A 19,988-nucleotide genomic window follows, 5' to 3' on the forward strand; every position below is an offset into this window, starting at 1 on the left:
ACAAAGTTAAATATACTGTCTTTGCCCCCCTGTTTTTGCACTTTGCCCCCCCCCCCCTCGGTTTTGGAACCCAATCCCCACCACATACTGGCACTATTACTTTTACTACTGCATCCGCTGTTGGAATACCTCATTTACATCTTACCAAATTCTGTCCAAAGTCCAATACTAATGATTTTTACCATTATATCTCTCCAGTGAGTCATCTAATTCAAACGTGCTCATCTAAACAACACGAAATGAGAAAATCCTTTTGTCGTCTGCAAGCTGAAAGGCAAAAGAGTCACTCGAACTAAGCTCCGTGACGTAACATAATGTTGGTCAAGGCTTCTTGAATAAATGAATGTGATTTTGAGCACGCTACACGAAATCCCAATGCAAGTATGTGGAGTGTGGGAACGGATCGCCTAGGAAACGAACCGGATGAACGGTTGCGTTGTGAATCAGAAATGCTTGTTCCTCAATACGTGGCTGGGTTTGCATAACAAACTGCAGGTGACCTTGAAACGAAGTTGCGTGCATTGCGATTGGAGGGTGGCGATTGGTTGAAAGAACCCCGAATGTGGAAGACCAGCTTTGGAACCGTGCATTCCTGGCAGGTGGTTGGGATGCAAATTTTGTTTAAGAGCCGACGTGACAGGAAATGTTGTCATCCTGCGAATTTCCACCTTTCTTTGGCGTTCGAGTGTGAATCATGGCAGGAAAAACGCCTCGTAATTCAGAGTTGCCAGTCACTGGAAGAACAGGGGGCACAGATTAACGGGGGGGGGGGGGATCTCGTAAGGTTCAGTGACGTAAACCGATGAATAATAAATTTCGTGGCAAGGTTAGATAACTTTCATTTTTAAAAATTAATAAAAATTTCTAAAAAAAATAATCATCAGGGTGTAAGTGGTGAAGACATCCAAATGTCCAGGGGCGGCCTAGACGGGGCGCCGTTCTCAGAGGCTCCAAACCAGCGTGTTCACCTTGATTATTGCCAAAATCGAATTTTTGATGTTTTTGATTACATAAACGTGGCTATATGTTTGAGTTTATTGTTAAGTCCACTTTATCCACAGGAAGGCTAATCGGGACTAGACTTACAATTCGAACCACACAGGGTGCGTGGCTATTTGTTTTGAAAGGAGTTGGATATATTGATTGATTGGTTGATTTGCTTTATTTTACTTTGCTTTTTGTTCCACTTTTGGCTAATTTTCGAAGATGAGGATGAGTGATGTTATGATGAAATTGATGAATGGACACTCACAAACAAACATCCATACTGAGGCCAGGATTCGAATCCTAGCGCGATGTGCTAGCCACTCCGTCACGGGGGTCGGCGAGTTGGATTTACTGTTGAGAAGAATTAATTGCTGTGTAACGTAATGAGTAGAGCCCGGAAGTTCAGGCATTTATTTTCGTTAAAATAGGCAGGCAAAAAGCCATTTATAATGTGGAAAATAGGCCCTAAATATGAAAAAAAGGCAAAATAAAGCGAAGAAAGGCACATTTGGAAGTCACTTACTTTTATCTATAATCTCTGGAAAAATGTTAAAATCTACATTGGGAAGAGCATTTCAATTTTCTCCGTCTTGATTGCACACAACTACAAGTTGTTTTCAAGTTCTCAACATTCATTGATAGTCGTCTGTCAGAGAGAATGTTTTTGATAATAGAAAATGATCTTTCTACTTCGACAGAAGTTATTGGAGCATACATAAAACAAGCTAATGTGGCTGGATTCATTTTGGTAACAGCATTTTCACCTTTTAGAATATCACAAATTGTTTTCAATTGTTTCAAGTCCATATTTGCACTCACTACACGTTTGCACTTTTCCGCAACAGCTGACCCCTTTTCTCCTGGCACTTCCTTCATCTGCTGCATAGATTCCTCGAAGATTTTCATGGATGCTACAAGAGTCTCACCTCTTTTTTCTAGCTTTGTAATTGTCTCTGGCAATGCACAATAATGTACAAAAATAAACGACAGTTCATTCTTCAGTTCTGAATAGCACAGGAGTTTTTCACTCCACGAATTGAAGCCGCTTCATTTTCTGGAAGAGCATCGATCACCTCACTGATTTTTTCAAGGTTGTTAGCATAATATATAGCTGCTGATATCCAGGTTCTCCATCTCGTCAAGACTGGTTGCTGAGGTAAACTAAGCTCAGGCGCAACCTCCTGAAATATTCGGGTTCGAGAGGGAGATTTCAGAAATATCTTCTTTGTATTCGAAATCAACTTGTCCACTTCAGCAGTCAATCATGCACAAGGAAATGTTAACCGAAAGGCAATATCCTAACTCAGCATGAAATATATTTTTCTCACACTTTTCTCCTTCAGCAATGTTGAAACATGCGTGAGTTCAATATTACTTAAATAAGGCGAAAATTATTCACATAATAAAGGGAAGAAAAATAAATGCCAACATATTTTTTTAAAAAATGGTCAAATTTCATTGAAAAAGGCAAAAAAAGGCATTATAATTAAAAATAGGCAGTGGGGTCCCAAATAGGCAAAATAGGCAAAATGAAAAGGCTTTTAAAACATTCGAAACAACATAAAAAACGTATATCCGGAAATTTTTTATCAACATATGCAGTAGATAAAAAGAGGCATTTTGCCAAACTTCCGGGCTCTAGTAATGAGTATATTGCAAAATCATGTAGCTATTGATGCTAAGATATTACTGTTATTTTGATGTCGGTCTGCACAGGTATTAAATAAACATACCTACAATAAACGTGTTCTTTAAAGGCGCGTCAACCACTATACCGATGTTACGTGTCGTCTGGTCCTCAAAGAAAATCGAGCGGACGAGCCGCGATGTCTAAACAGGTTAAGGAAGGCTTGATCTTGTTTGTTCAACTTTTGATCATGGAGTTCGTGCAAGTTAAAACATTAATATGAATGAATCGTGATCGTCCTCTGAAATGGGATCCCAGATATATTATTGCAAGACTATAAAAATCAGAACAGTTCCAGATCTTACATGTATACGTAAGCGAATGGTAGGAATCTCACCACGCAAAGTTATAGCAAGACGTTCGCTGGCTGGAATACATGGTTTGAATTTTGTATCTTTCTTACTGGTTTTGGTTCCAATCATAGCAGAATTTCAAAGCCACACTTGTCATACGGAAAAAGTTTCTGTACCCAGCGTCACATCTGTACTCGAGGTTTAAAGTGTCTACATCGTCTAATATCTAGTCTTTGACTAAATCACTTCCTCTATACATAGTTCGACTTTTTACTCTGACGAATACAAAATCTCCGTGGGAGCTTGATAGTACAGAAGCTCCTGCTAAAAGCACATCTCCATCGTCATACTGAGTATTTCTCGTGTGCTGTCAATTAAATGTGGAAATCTACTCGTGCACGTCTCCACACCGCAGTTCTGTTGGGCTTTTCCGACGAGCATACTGGGGATGCGCCTTCACAGTAACACTTCAAGTACTCGTATTTTAAAAATAAGGATATTATTTTTCGTCATTAAAGCCATAAACAGTAGCGTACGCAGGATTTAATCAAAGGTGGGTTATTTCTAAAACTTTCTCCAAATTCACATTACCATTGTTTTATTATACTTTAATTAATTAATAATATTTATAATTAATTAATTAGTTTAATTACTACTAATTCAGCTGCTGTTACTACTAATATTACTATTATTATTATTATTGTCGCAGATCTTTGACTGTGATAAATTAGCCATTTTAATTTTTTTTCTACAGCATTTTCCATAGGGTATTTCAAAAGCTCCAGGGAGTGTTTAAACCCGGTAACCCCCCTTTGATAACGCCACTAGCCATAAATATAAAGGGCCTACCTGATAACGTAGTGGTAGTGTCGTCGCCTTGGAATCAAGGCGTCCCGGGCTCGATACCTGGTGGAGGCACATAGTGGTTCGGATCCTACTTTAAACTGTAGGTCCAGTCCCGATTAGCCTTCCTGTGCATAAAGTGGACTTAAAACAACACCTCAATCAACTGAAAACCATAAATAGATAGATAGGATAGAAAGATTGGGAGAGGAGGAAGCAGGGTGGAAAGTAGTTGGCCTCAAAAATCACTTCGCCCGGGTAAGAATTTCTTGAGCCGCTCCTACAAATGCGAACCTTTTTTCCAGGTAGTACACCCTGAACTTTATTTTGCGGACTAACGATACTCTGGCGTTTGGACTCACAGCCAGTATAATCCATTGCGGGGATTCTGCTGTTCTCTGTCCATGTGCGTTTGTCATTGTTGCTTCATCCATTTCATCGTATCGCCATTCATTCTCATCTTCGCGATTAACCTAAAGTGGCAGAAAAGCGGCGTAAAATAATCAACTAATCAGTCGCGGTCTGCAGTCGTGGTTCGATTCCAAGGGTGGATGATCAACGGTAGGTACAATTGACGTCAATGCACCTGCATTAAGCGGCTTTGGGGTTCACCAAGCCTCTAACAGATGGTTATTTGGGGCAACCCGCGGGGGCAAAGGCGGCCGGAGCGTGGTCACCTCCAAAAACAGCCTAGAAGTCATGAATATGTGTGGTCCTACCTCACATGCCATACATGCCTCTATGGCACGTTGCAATTTGCGGGGATAGAAAAAATATACCGAAATGCATATTTTATGCACTGCTCAATCCTCAATCGAGAAAAAACCCTGAAAGTTAGGAAAAATTCCAGTCATGTTTGACTCTCGCATAAAAATCCCACTTTTGTAATTTTTAAAACTTGTGGAACCACTTAACGTTTCACGAAACTGTGTATACCAGAGGCGCCAACATAAATACATTTTAGGGGGGGCAAGGTAAATTTGGGGGGCAAGGTTGGCATAAACAATATTATATGTGTGTGTAAATATACATAAAATCTGTCCATCTACGTGAATTAGGGGAGGGGCAGAAAGTGCCTTGCCCCCCAAAGTCGGCGCATCCTCTGAAAATTTTGGGACTGTAGAATTGCATTCTGCTTGTCATCAACAGAATTTCATTCCATAAAACAACACAGGTGATGGACAGTTTTCCTAATATTACCTTTGCTGATGGCTGTACAACAGGCTTAAGTATGTCGAGGCTAAGTGGACAGCTTGCCGCAACCAAGACGTGTTAATAATGCTGATTCTCCTTTGTGCGTGGCAACAATGGTGTAAAAAAAAAAAAGAGCGATCGTGTCCGTCGTTATCAGCTCATGCATTATTCACGAGCGTTCCGATAGATGGCGAATGTATCGTTTAGATAGCCGGACAGGGAAGCGAGTCTAATTTCCGGAAAATCCACGTCCGGCGAGAGAAGCTTTCCTGACTTCCGTTTCCCCGAGCCAAGGCTTCTGGCCAGCGGTGCGCAACAAAAATTCTCCAGCATTCTGTTGATGTCATTCACAACTAATCACTCGCTTCCGCGCGGAATAGAGGTCCCTGGCACCACTGCTTTCATCCATTGCACGGTTAGGTTCTGACCGCAGATTGTGGAGCCTCTCTACCAACTCCATTTCATAGGAGGAACTACTTTCAGGTCAAGTTCCCTAAACCTAGTGGCGTGCTGTAAATTAAGTCTACGATTACGCGTATATTACATTAGCATACATTATACGCGTGGACTTATAGTCCATAGACATTTTTCAGAGGTTTGAAAAAAATCATTAATCCTCAGTCTGAAGTATATGTGTCCTATATGATCACAATTTAAACATAATTACAATTAATAAGCAATTGATTTATATGTCGCGTATTATGACCTAATTGCAATCCGCTGAAAATGTTGAAAGTTAAAACCAAAGTTTCTAAATTAGGGTTTATTTCCATCTATGTGCGACTTGTACGACGTTCATTATATGTATTTAATTACAAAACTGGTAATGTTCAATATTTATCAAACTGGCAATTTGTAATCATATACAGTAATATTATCTATCATAGTTCTCTTTTCTTTACTTTTCATTGGATTTTGATTCTTTCATATAAAATGATATTTTTATTTCATGATTTCATTCTAATTAAACGAATATTGTATATTAACAATTTTTGATTGAAGTATTTGAACATGATTTTTACGTAGTCCCTTCTTGATGATTTTAGTAATTTTGGATTATGAAAACAATCCACAAAGTCAAGATAAATCAAATTAGTTGTTTAATTGGAATCACCAACCTTCTATAAACTCGTAAAAAACACACAATTATTTTCATTTGTTGCAGGCCCACATGAAGCGCGGGATTTCGGGCAAGTGCCCCACTTGCTCCTCCCTAGGGCCGGCTCTGCATATAACTTACATATTCTACGTATATATGGGTTTGCTTAGAATTTTTTGCAAAGATAGTCAGGCTCTTGATATAAAATTGAATAATATAAATGTTTCAGTTTTTAAGTCCACTTTGTACACAGAAGTCATAATCGGGACTGGATATGCAATTTAAAGTGGGATCCGAACCACTTATAGTCTACTTCGGAGCGGATTTATAGATTGTAGGTATAATAGGCAGACAGCAGAAAAGGATGGAAATAGGGGGTTAAAAGGTACAGAAGGTCCCAAACGTGTAGGCAATGAACATTTAATAAGTTTATTACCTGCACACTTATTGACTTGTATTTTCGTATTCTATTGTACAGTAAAACTTCGTTAATCCGGACTAATGGGGGATAAGTTGACCGGTTTAACGAAAGTCCGGATTAACTTAAATAACCTAAAATAACAGTAGAAAGTGCATTAAAACTCTGTTAATAAACAAAACACGTTTAGAATGGTGTTTGGGAAGTTCTCCCATGGACGTTGGATGTACGTATTCTTAGCCCTTAGGGAGCAATATGACGAATGCGATTGTTGACTTCTAGCCACATTTAAAACCTTGCATTCTGTTTTTTTTTTCCTTTTGCCTGTCCGGATTAAGCGAAGTCCGGCTTCAGGGTCCTGATTAACGAGGTTTTACTGTATTTATCTTATTTCGTGTACATATTCTGTTACTTTTGACTAATCCAATGATGCATGGTTGTTAAAAGAAATTGACGAAGGAGTACACTAATATTGATGTTACAATAATGTATATATAGCTTCTACACAAAACGAGCACTAAACTTGACAATTGAAATGAACGGGTGGTACAGTGGGATCCATGAATATTACCGTGCAAATTGTCCATGACTATTTTCATTAATTTTTCTCTGATATCCTGTATGTTTTTAAGCGATGGATTTTTATGTATGCTGGTGCAGAAGTTGTCAACAGCTTGTTTTGAGTTTTCTTTTAATTGTTGAAGCTGTTATTGGGTCAAATAAAGTGCACGAACATGGTGATGGACAATTTGCAAGGTAATACTCATGGATCCCACTGTACATAGACGAGTCTATAAACATGCGTTATCAAGTTCGGAACAAACATGAAACGAATTTAAAGCATAAATGTCTAGAATCTAATGCAAAATAACAAGAAAAGGGCACATAGGCAAAAATCTGCACCGTGCATATAGTCATCAGTGGAACACACGGTGGGTTGGCTATGAATGGGTCTAGCCGTGCGTGTTATGAAACTCGGAATTGAATTATTTATTTGCTTGGCGTGACGCAACGCAGCACACGAAGTGCAGGTCTAATGGAAAGTGAAAGCAGTGAGAGCCTACTCTCAGTGAACTCGAAGCATGGGTTTGTTTGCGTCAAGAAAACACAACGACGTCCTTTGCAATAAACAAACAAAAGCTCTGGTTGGGCTGCTTGGGTTAAACCCAGGAGGTGTCTGCTGGTATCGTACGGTTTCCCTAGCGCATTCGAGGGGTCGTAGCGTCGAAATGAGTCCTCGACGAGCAAGGCGTTACTATGAAAAGATGTTCATGCCCTCTACATGCTGTAAACATTTGTGAGTTTGTCTGTGAAACTCTGTGCTTAAGAAATACTCGTAGATAGGAAGAAAGACAAGAAAAGAGAAACTAAAGGATTTGAACGTAAGAAACATACACAAAGAAGAAGAGAAAGAATGAAATGGCAGGAAACAAAGAGAAAATAGAGGAACCGAGAGGTGAGCAAGAGAAGACAGACAAGGAATGAGAAAACAATAAATAGATAGAAATTGAAAAGCAGAAAAAAGGAGGAAGGGAAGAGAAAGACAAAGAGAAAGAAACAGGAAAAGAAAAAGAGAAAGAATGAAAAATCAGGGAAGAGAAAGAGAAAATAGAGAGGTGAGAAAGAAACACACAGGAAAAAAATACAAAGAATGAGATGGAAAGAAGCATTCGAGAAGATAAAAATAGAAGGAGCGAGAAAGCAAGAAGTGGACAGGAATGTAAAAATAGAATGAGTTATAAAGCAAGAAACAGACATAATCAACAAGAATGGGAGTAGGCATGTTGAAACAGTGTGAGGAAAGAAGGTGATAATTTCGAAAGAAAATACAAGATTGAGCACTACAGAAAGGGGAAAGGGGATACAATGAAGGAAGATGATAGCCTTTGTCGACAATCAAGGAAAGAGCACTCACCAAGAAATCAGGCTAGGATCATGGGCAAGCTAAGTGGACGACCGCCCACCCAAGCGTAAATCTGCATCAGTCATTTGTTATTTGTATTCATAATAGCAAATAAAGTTCAGCTAGTATTCGAACAGAATAACTAAAGTAATAGTATTTTTCAAATAATTCCATTTAATCCACAGAACGAATAATTCCACATTTTCAAAATTCCAAAAATTAGAATTTTATTTAATAGGTCACTCAAGATAAACTTTTTGAATAAAATTTCCTCTAATTTTTAAAGTTTTTGTTGAAGGAGGTGTGATAAAGGTGATAACAAAATACAATAACTGTACATTTCAATACACTAACTGTACGAAATGGAAAATAAATTTTGAAAAACGTTCATTGTTCATCTGGTGGATCGAGTAGAAAACTCTCTTCGAGGATATAATAACAATAAAATAATAATAATAAGTTTGGTGTTTGTTTTTAATGGTTGTTGTTGTATAACAATTGTCATGGACATGATATTTTTATTTCTAGTATTCAAGTTTTATCAATGGCCTGATATGTCCCCCTCCCCCCATAAAAACTTATGGTGACGCCCACGGCTGGAACCCCTACTTTTTGTGAGGGTCTCTTCATGAACTCTATCCTTCACCCCGTCGTGCATTGAAATTTACATGCTGTGCTTGCTAAACAAATGTATGTTGCCGAATAGCGTGCCAGCACCTGTGTACGGCGCCATCGCATGTTGCGTAAATTAATACCGGAAGTAGGGTTGCTGCCGAAACAGATCTTCCTCGTTTATTGAGCTTCCTGTTCGGCAACAAAGCCAGAACTTTATAATTTTTTTGCAGTTTTTCAACGATTGCAACCCCTTCCTCTTTGAGTTGTTATTCAAATCATTGACATGCGAGTGAATCAGTGAAGGCAATGGGTAAAGTAGAGTGGAATCACGAAATAAACATGAAAGTAGCAAAATACAAAGACCTGTAAGTGTAGATAGGGAATTGCATTCACAATTATCCCTTTGTTTACATGTAAATTAATGTTTGACATAAAAAGTCCTTGGTACCATCTTTGCAAGTAGTGCATATAGGCTATAATGAATGGTCTTTATGTAAACAGTCAGAAAGAACTAAGGCAACAATAAGTGAAGGTGAAACGTGGTAGTAATTGAAATCATATTTTTGATATATCATGATTTCCACTGATCTGAAAAGGTCAGGTAAATGAAACTGTAAGCGAGAAAGTCATGCGAAAATGAAATTCAATTTAGAGATCTAAAAAAAAATCTGGTAAAGTCAGGGAATATAAAATATCATTGTTTTACATTTAGTAAAACAAAAGTTGTGTTTTTTTTAGGACTACTTGATGCTCGTATAGCCGGCTCGTTGGTCGAATTTCGTTCTCGCCATCGAAGTTCCCGGGTTCAAGTCCCGGCTATGGCAAGCGTGTCCCTACGCCTACATCAGTTTCATATAACCATCAATCATCATTGGCCAAAATTGGCAGAAATACGATGTAAAGTAACAGAAATACACATTTATGTTCGTGCTAATACGCACGCGGTTTAATATGGGACGCGAACCACTATGCAATAGCAAACGTGACTTACAATTTCTATTTCCAACACCGACAAAGGCAAAATATTTAACTAAAAAAGAGGTGTTCTCTAGGTAAAAAGTGTGGACTTAAATAGAAATACTAGATGATGAATGCATGTTGTTTTATATCTATTTTCCGAATCTTTTTACCTAATTCATGTAATAATAAAAATAATAATAATAATAATAATACCTATTAATGTTAACACTAAAATTATTATTATTACAATTATTATATGTAAGATACCTGGTGAGCGTTCAAGGACCCCTTTCTAGTTACGTATCTGGTTCTTAAACTGATTTGAAATGAACAATGGCGAATTGGTATAGCAATACAGTAAAACCTCGTTAATCCGGACTAATGGGGGGATAAGTTCACCGGTTTAACGAAAGTCCGGATTAACTGAAATAACCTAAAATAACAGTAGAAAGTGCATAAAACTCCGTTTATAGCAACAAAACACGTTTATTATGGTGTATTTAAAGGGCATAGGCCTAAATACACTATGCAGTACAGTACAAAGTCTGCGGGAAACAGAATTTCATCAGTGGTTGACTGCCTTTTCTTTGGGAAGTTCTCTTGTTGACTTCTAGCCACATTTAAAACCTTGCATTCTGCTCTTTTTTTGGGCCCTTTTGCCGTTTGCGTGTCAGGAATCAGGATTAAGCGAAGTCCGGCTTATCGGGGTCCGGATTAACGAGGTTTTACTGTAGTATCACTCAGCGAATAGACTTTACTGAAGATTGCAAGACGTTTACAAGACTGAATACGAAAAATACAAGTATCACTATTTGCAAGCAAACCTCTCTTGTGATCAAGTCCATAAATAATTGTCGTATTTCTGATTGATTTGAACTTGTGACCGGAAATCACAGAATGTTGATATGAATTTGAATCTAATTCAGTGTAACTGGTGTGTTGTAAATTGTATTGGTATCTATAACGTATTTGTTTTATGTATTTTCAGGTACCTATGGAATACGAGTTAAATCTTGTTTCGCATTCAACAAGAAGAATAGCAGCGTGCCGTTGATAGACGAACGGGGGTAAGTGTTGTTATATTCAGTCTTGCTTATGTCTTTAGTAGGTGGGTAATAAATTTGCATGTATTAATAGGATGTAAAATTTCGTGATTATATAACACGCAAACTGTACAAGTTACTTGGGAAGCTTTTAGACATACAAGACAAACGATATATTCAGTTTTGCGGTGTCACTCCGGTGCAAAAGCTTAAATTTGTTTCTGAAGGTTCATTTCTAAGTGATGCTTGTCACTTAGGTCTGAAAGCTCCCGTAAACTCTAAACCCACTGATGTAACAGCCTTTTGAAATCCAAGATTGACCAAGCTGCTTTGCAGCGCAGCGAGTCCCATCGCCGCTGTTTTCTGACTTTCGAGACAGGGCCCCCGTTGCTTCTTGTTTTAAAAAAGGAAATACCCAATTGTCCTTACGATGCTAGATCAACACCGAAAGTTGGAAGCTACCATTGGGAGATTGAACCGAAGTGTAAATGTTAATAGACTACACTGGAGGACAAATTGCTTACTACGGTATTGAACTGTTGTTAACATGGCAGCTGACATAGTTAATTAGGATGTTAAGTAAGAATTGAACTCACCGTCAAACTTTGTTTGTTTGCATACTATACGTATAGTGCTGTAAATAAGTGTTCTCTCTTGACGCTTTTATTTTTCTCTTAAAAACTATTGATTTTGTATTGAAATTCGGTGTTATGTTTCACGGTTTAATGTAAAAAATAATTCTTACTTATTATGGAGCCAATCCATTTGCCATGGGTGTCACTTACATTTTCCCTTCATTTTTTAACTGTAAACTGAGTGTGGCGTACTTTCCCAATTGTGACAGAAACAGAATTAGTACACCAATAACTTCTTGCAGCCAACTCCATGAACCAAAATAGAAACTTGTTAGAGAAACTGAAGGAAGCATGCTGTCACAAATTTTGTGAACTGTCTTTGTAGGTGGAAATCTTGAAATTATAAACCCTGTTCCCTGAATGAACCTGATGCACTGAAATATATATTGTGTTATGTATAAAGAACAAAAATAAATCCTCAATGTTTTTAGTTTTGAAAATATTTTAAAATTCAATATATAAAAGCAAAAAAAATGCTGTGCCACTTGATTTGCAACGGGTTACGAAATAGACATGCTAAAAACTAAAATGAAACAATAAACTCGTTTTATCCATGTAATTTTATATCTTTTTAAAGACGTTAAACTAAAAAAATCTGGTTAATTCCGAATTTTTTCCCGATATTTCCACTTTTCATGGATTTGCTCTGTGTTATGTTAATATTATTTGTGTGCCAGTGATAAAATAAATGAATGAACAATAAGGTACGAATTCAATTATGGCCGGAAATCGAACCCAGAACCTTCGCATTCCAGAAGACCCGCTCACTTAACACGGAACAAGTTCTTCCAACCGAGAACGGTTACCTTCTTTAATAGCCCCTGTTATTAAGTACACGTATTAATCCAGCAATTGTGAACAGAAGTTGTGGCCTTGGATGGAAGCTACCTTCAAGGATCGGTCTTCTTTTCGCTGGGAACAAGACAAAGGCCATTCTGAACGGGCAAAACATAATTAAAACTCCATGGACCGCAAGACCACCAACAGAGACTAATTTATTGCTCCCCACTCGAGATATGAATACTGCAGTTTCGTTACATAAGACGCCTATTTCGCGGTGCTGAGTCGGCCGGAAAATTAGCTTATAAACAAAACGAGATTCTTGCTCGAGGGGGGTTACCGTTAAAGAAGAGGAAGAAGAAGCTTGTTTTCTAATTTCCAAGTTGGACATTATGAGATTGGTGTTGTATGCGGTGGAATGTCTTTTAGCGCCCGGAACAAAGAGTAGTGGCGGATCCAGGCAGTACTGTAATCTCAAAAACTTTTAGAGGGTATTCGTGATTCGTGAAACATTAAATGAAGACCATGTTACCATTAAATATATGGATGGAATCAAATTATATACACACATAATTGGTGTAGAAGAGAATTATTACAATAGGGGAGGTGTTTTTAAAATAAAAAATATGAAACGCATATTTTAATAATTGCATTTCATTTCATTATGGGCTACAGTAGTATTTTATACCATGCAGCAGCATATTGTATTTTATTTTCTTGTTGATATTGCTTTTGTGAATTATTATTTTGTATACTTTTAACAACTTTAATAATATTGCTAATTACATTAAATATTAAAAACTTGGAAAAATGCTCATAAAAACGAAAGAAATGAACAGAGAAAGCAATTATTCTAATTTTTTCGCGTACCTCAATCGTTTTTAAATTATAGAATGCCGCCAATTATTGGGGGGAAGAGAGATAATAATATTGTTTAGACTTTCGCATGAGGCTTATTCGATATGAAATCTCAAGTCAAGTCAAACTTTTATATTGGTTTTGGTTACAATAGGCAGACATCATATGAATCTCAAAGAGATCAAGCAAGGTAGCAAAAGTTCTGCCAAAATGAGTTGTGTGCATTTCTACAAAATAAGCTAATACTGTAGCCAAATGATGGCGATAAAATACTGACGTGCGTCATGTATTCCTACCCTCTCCTCCTCAACAAACCAGAAGTATTTGACCGTAATAAGCTCGCTAAATGGCGAAATTACACAAATAAATACAAAAGAAATGAAAGTAGAGACTATACGCATTGTAGCAGAATGTATACTCTAATGAGTAGAGCCCGGAAGTTTGGCAAAATGCCTCTTTTTATCTACTGCATATATTGATAAAATTTTTCCGGATATACGTTTCTTATGTTGTTTCGAATGTTTTGGAAGCCTTTTCATTTTGCCTATTTTGCCTATTTGGGACCCCACTGCCTATTTTTAATTATAATGCCTTTTTTTGCCTTTTTCAATGAAATTTGACAAATTTTTTAAAAAAAATGTGTATATAAATTATTTTTCTCCCAAAAAACGTTGTTGGCATTTATTTTTCTTCCGTTTATTATGTGAATAATTTTCGCCTTATTTAAGTAATATTGAACTCACGCATGTTTCAACATTGCTGAGGAGAAAAGTGTGAGAAAAAAGTATTTCATGCTGAGTTAGGATATTGCCTTTCGGTTAACATTTCTTGTGCATGATTGACTGCTGAAGTGGTCAGGTTGATTTCGAACACAAAGAAGATATTTCTGAAATTTCCCTCTCGAACCCGAAAATTTCAGGAAGTTGCGATAGAGCTTAGTTTACCTCAGCAACCAGTCTTGACGAGATGGGAAACCTGGATATCAGCAGCTATATATTATGCTAACAACCTTGAAAAAATCAGTGAGATGATCGATGCTCTTCCAGAAAATGAAGCGGCTTCAATTCGTGAAGTGAAAAAAAAAACCTGTGCTATTCAAATTTATTTTTGCACATTATGGTGCATTGCCAGAGACAATTACAATTATAGCATCCATGAAAATGTTCGAGGAATTTATGCAGCAGATGATGGAAGTGCCAGGAGAAAAGGGATCAGCTGTTGCAGAAAAGCGCAAACGGGTAGTGAGTGCAAATGAGAGGACCTGAAACAATTGAAAACAATATGTGATATTCTAAAAGGTGAAAATGCTGTTACTGAAATAAGTCCAGCTACATTAGCTTGTTTTATGTATGCTCCAATAACTTCTGTCGAAGTAGAAAGATCATTTTCTATTATGAAAAACATTCTCTCTGACAGACGACTATCAATGAATGTTGAGAACTTAAAAAAGCACCTTGTAGTTATGTGCAATGAAGACGGAGAAAATTGAAATGCTCTTCCCAATTTAGATTTTAACATTTTGCCAGAAATTAGAGATAAAAGTAAGCGACTTCCAAATGTGTCTTTTTTCGGTTTATTTTGCCTTTTTTCATTTTTAGTGCCTATTTTCCACATTACAAATGCCTTTTTGCCTGCCTATTTTAACGAAAATAAATGCCTGAACTTCCGGGCTCTACTAATGAGTAAGGTTAACCAGAGGGTATATGGCGTATACCACATCAAACCATCGACTACACCCCTGGATCTACGTATGGCACTTGGAAGTTGCGATTTTCTCGCGGAAGTCATTCTAACCAACATTTACATAGTTTTGTTATATAAACAATATGTAGTATACTGCTTCATGTTCTATAGGGGTTAACGTGCATAGGTTGAAAATATTGATGCTGGATTCGAATTCAGGACAAGTAAAGTGTGTGTTATTTTCTTCCATGATTTTCTCTCCATTGTTGTCATAAACCTACCGATATAAAAATAAGACGAAAGTTGAGGAAATGAAGATACAAAGAACCTCTTCTCTAGAATCATGTCACGGTACTGTTAAATTCGTTGACTGCACAACTTACGTTTACCCGGAATGGATACGTGGAATAGGTTATAAAGTTTAGGCTTCTTAAACCTTTGAGACCATAGTCATCTGATAAATAATATTAACAGGGAACGCATTTATATGTAAACACATATCTTCAAATGATACTAATGTTATTTGATGTTATCTTTGCGAATCGTGGTATGTAAGCTCCAAAAATGATATTTTTATTATCCATAGCTTTCATTACATGTTTTTAGTTATTTTTACATATAATTTCCATACTTTCAAATAATTTCCAACTTCTATTCCATATTCATGGGTTAAATATCAAAGATTTTCCGTTCACCCGTATCATGTTCGTTTTGTACTCTCTGTTTATTTTAAATCTTGACAATAAACGTGCATCTGTTATTCAAGCAATCTTTTGCCAAAAATAAAGAATGCAAGCTTGAGCTTTCGCGGTGAAATCGATTGCATATTTTAAATATACTCCCAATACTTTGTGATATTCAACGCAGTTTCAGTCAATATAAATATGATTTTAGGGATAACAGGAGGATATTCACGTTTCAGCACTTGGAAGAAAGTTTGGTAATCCATTGTTTTGGTAACAAGAAATTAAGGACATTTTGTTTCTAAATGGAAATTGCTGGTTTGAAAACGAAGTATACCATTTTAAAGAAACTTCTCTTCCACTGATAAAGAAATCTCGCAGCGCAGAAAGCGTCCCCATTTAAAAGTACCATTTCGCAAGCAATGCAGATGGTCGCCACATCCGTGACAATCCCCGATAGGTCATCTGCGAGAAAGACAAACGCATTTGTAATTTCGTCGGCGTTGGCCCACTAAGAATGTCACAAGCAACACGACTGTTGCGAAATTTCTCTTTTGTGGAAACAAATTATACATCAACGGAGGATGACTTGTTCTAAGCTGCGACAGGCTCCCAGGACAAGGGTCACGTTCAACATGCAATCACATAATTTTTCATTTTTTTCGTTCATTTGTATATTTTCGGTTACGTCTCTCTCTACCTATCCAGGTTAAACTTGAGATGAAAGGTAATGCACTAGACTTGGAAACGAAGTCTGGCCACCTATACCTAGACTGTTAAGTTTCGCTACCATTCGACTACTGTGACCGTTTTAAAATAATAACGGCTACTACATATGCGTAACACAAGGTACGAAGCTTAATCTCTTAAAATAAGAGCTAAATAAATTAATATTATACATGTCTAACCGCAATTAATGTGGTTTGAATGATAGAGCTATTTTGAAAATATTTTAGGTGTCATTTAACATAGTAATTGAGGGACTCGGGGGGGGGGGGGAGGGGGTAAAACATGGTAAGTGACATTTCGGTCATTATTGAGTTCCAAAGTAAAAACATCCATCCTTAAATGTTTGGGTGTAATAGCCATATCATGCAATTTGCATTGGACTCATTGAACGCTTCGAAATTGGTAACACTATACACGAAAACAATTTATCTACAGATTAGCTTCTAATAACCTTTCTGCTTAATAAACTCAATAATCACCAAAATGTCACCTGCCTCCCAGCCTTTCAATTAATACAGACTATAATTTACATACTAAAGAAGGCAGACACATGTATCATTGTTATTGTGCAAAATACACATCAAGTTTTGATTTACAATGAGGCGGGGTCTTTCTTTTCTATTTATCTAGTAGATGTTTGCTTGTAGGGTTGCACAAGTTTGTGCATTTTAGCATAGACCCATTGCTACATGTATTGCCAAATCTGAATTAGTGCCTGTACCTCAAGGAAATTATCTTTGGGATGAGCCACTCCGAAGGTCTTTCCACCCATCTGAGGCCATTGACGAACTTCCTCCTCCATTCGTAAACTTGCTGGCGTGGTAATCATGCATGGAGATATTGAATTTTCATTTGCCGAGAAATTTCTATAAGTTTCAGGCTTCCAGAGGGCACTGGTGTAAATGTGTGGAGGAGGCGCCACCTTTAAGATGTTAAAAATGACGCTTTGAAGTTCACTTGATCAGTGTTGCAGCCTTGAGGTCGTTTTGTAAATAGCAGTTGCCACCTCATGTAAAGTTGAACCTTATCCAGTCTGTCATATAATTTTTGTTTTTCATTAGACTCTCCCTCGTCTGAATTATGAACTGAATGATTGAATTGAATAATGTTATTTTGCGTCGCTCTTCTTCCACTTCTGGCTAATCGCGGCAATGAGGATGAGTAATGATATCCTGAAATTCACACCCATGTCCAGGCCAGGATTGGAACCCGGGGTCCCTGGCGTAGTGCGCTATGCTAACCACTCTGCCACGAAGGTCATTTATGATTGTTATAGTTATTACTATTTTAATAATAATATTAACGGTCAACCACCGCTATAAACATTTCTGGCGACGCCCATGTCAGCAATCGGGATTCGAACCTGGAACTTGTTTGGCAGCTCGGTTGGCATGCTGGAATCTGCAGTGTCAGGTCTCATGCAGAGAACAACCGTGTGGGAGGATCAGGTTTCCACAGCCAAGCCCTTTCTCCCAATCATGGGCGGCTGGGCCGTTGCTCCGTGGGCTCCACCCTGGAAGAGATGACAGCGCGGAGGCAGAAGGTTTATGGAAAGAGCACCTCAGAACCCAGAGCAGTGTTGCCACACGAAGGGAAATTTCCCTTTTAGCACGGAAATTTCTCTTTCTGTATGGAAATTTCCCTTCGAAGGGAAATTCGGACCGAATTTTAAGCGAAAATGGGAAAAAAGCTAAAATCGACGATTAAATATACCAAAATATCAAAGAAATTTGAAGACATAGGTCTAAATATTAGTACAACAGATTATATCAGGCTCCAGTTTCATATCCATAATTCCTTGCTGTCATTTCTAATTTCCACTGCTTTCAGCATAAGCCTACACCTCTTCATGCTTCTATTTTGTTTATTTACGTCGCTTTTCTACATGTTCGGTCAACAGCGAACGATGAGGATGAAGAATGAACTGATGAGATGGATGATGGAGCGAACACAAATATAGACCTACTTCCATACCTGACCAGGATTCGTTTGATTCATTTGATTTATTTTACTTCGCTTTTCTTCTACTTTTAGATAATCGCGACGAAGATGATGATTGATTTGATTGATTAATTGAATTGGTGTTTTAAGTCCACTTTATGCACAGTAAGGCTAATCGGGACTGGATCTACAGTTTAAAGTGGGATCCGAACCACTATGAAACTCCACAGGGAATCGAACACAAATAACCCATGTCCAGGTCGGGATTCGAACGGAGCCTCAAGCGTCGTAGTACGAGGGCAACTTTTTATATTTTGAGCCTTGGCAACACTGATTGAAGTTAGGCGCGATTTGACGTTTGCACGGAATCGTCTGGCATTATTGACCATAACGTACTTCAAATGTTTTGTCAATAGCTTCATTTGTGTTGTTTATGTTGCCTTGGAGATTGCGCGACAACAATAAAATGGAATTAACTCGTGAACATTTTCGTGCGATGATTTTTTACGATTTTCGACGTGGATTATCAAGTCTAGAGTGCATCGATCAACTTACTTCCACATTTGGCGATGAATCCCCATCCTTTGCCACTGTGTAACGCTGGTATAACGAATTTAATCGTGGCCGCCATTCGCTCACCGACGAGATTCGCGAAGGTCGTCCAAAATCAGTTGTTGTTCAAGAAAACATTGATGCTGTACAAAACCTAATACTGCTAGATCGTCATGTGACATACTGTGAGATTGAGGCAACCATAGGCATTAGTTCCACCAGCATATATAAAATATTACATGATCATTTAGCTGTGAGAAAGGTATGTTCTCGTTGGATCCCACACAATTTGACAAAAACTCAAAAAGACGCTCCCGTCAATTGGTGCAAACAAATGCTCAATAAATACAATCGTGGTGCTTCAAAGACGTATATAAGATTGTAACAGGTGACGAATCATGGATATATGCATACGAGCCGGAACGTAAACAGCAGTCTACTGTATGGGTGTTTCAAGATGAATCCAATCCAACAAAAGTTGTTCGCGCTCGAAGCACATCGAAACAAATGGTCGTCTGTTTTTTCGGGAAAACTGGTCATGTGGCAACTGTGCCTTTAGAGGAACGTAGAACGGTCAACTCTGAATGGTACACAACAATTTGTTTGCCAGAGGTCTTCGGTCAAATACGGAAAACAAACAAACGCCGTCGGATCATTCTTCATCAAGACAATGCCAGCTGTCACACATCTCGTCTAACAACCGACTTTATGAACAGTCAAAAAATCGAATTGATGGGTCATCCGCCGTACAGTCCTGATTTGGCACCCAATGACTTCTTGTTCTCGAATGTCAAGAATAAATTGGGTGGACAACGATTTTCGTCGGCGGAAGACGCCGTTGATGCGTTCAAAAACCATATTATGGAGGTGTCTCAAGAAGATTGGAAAAACTGCTTTGACAAATGGTTCGAACGAATGTAAAAGTGTATTGACCATAAAGGAGAATACTTCGAAAAACAATAAAGCAGTTTTCAATGCCAAATCCCTGTTTATTCATTGTTAGGTTCAAAATATAAATAGTGACCCTCGTATATTGTACTAACCACTCCGCCATGGGAACAAGGATAGGGTTCGAACCTGGTACT

At 37.9% G+C, this 19,988-nt stretch overlaps 1 protein-coding gene across 1 annotated transcript in view; it reads left to right on the forward strand.

Moving 5' to 3' along the window:
* The window catches only part of LOC145989727 (uncharacterized), a 233,195-nt gene that overhangs the window by 174,129 nt on the left and 39,078 nt on the right, over positions 1-19,988 (forward strand). Inside the window, exon 6 of the mRNA XM_083124993.1 lies at positions 10,988-11,066. Within this exon, the coding sequence (XP_082981119.1) occupies positions 10,988-11,066 (79 nt within the window). The remainder of the gene's footprint in view (positions 1-10,987; positions 11,067-19,988) is intronic.

This window comes from Lepisma saccharinum, chromosome 7 (assembly GCF_977018435.1).
Source record: "Lepisma saccharinum chromosome 7, izLepSacc3.1, whole genome shotgun sequence".
Classification (NCBI taxonomy): Eukaryota; Metazoa; Arthropoda; class Insecta; order Zygentoma; family Lepismatidae; genus Lepisma; species Lepisma saccharinum.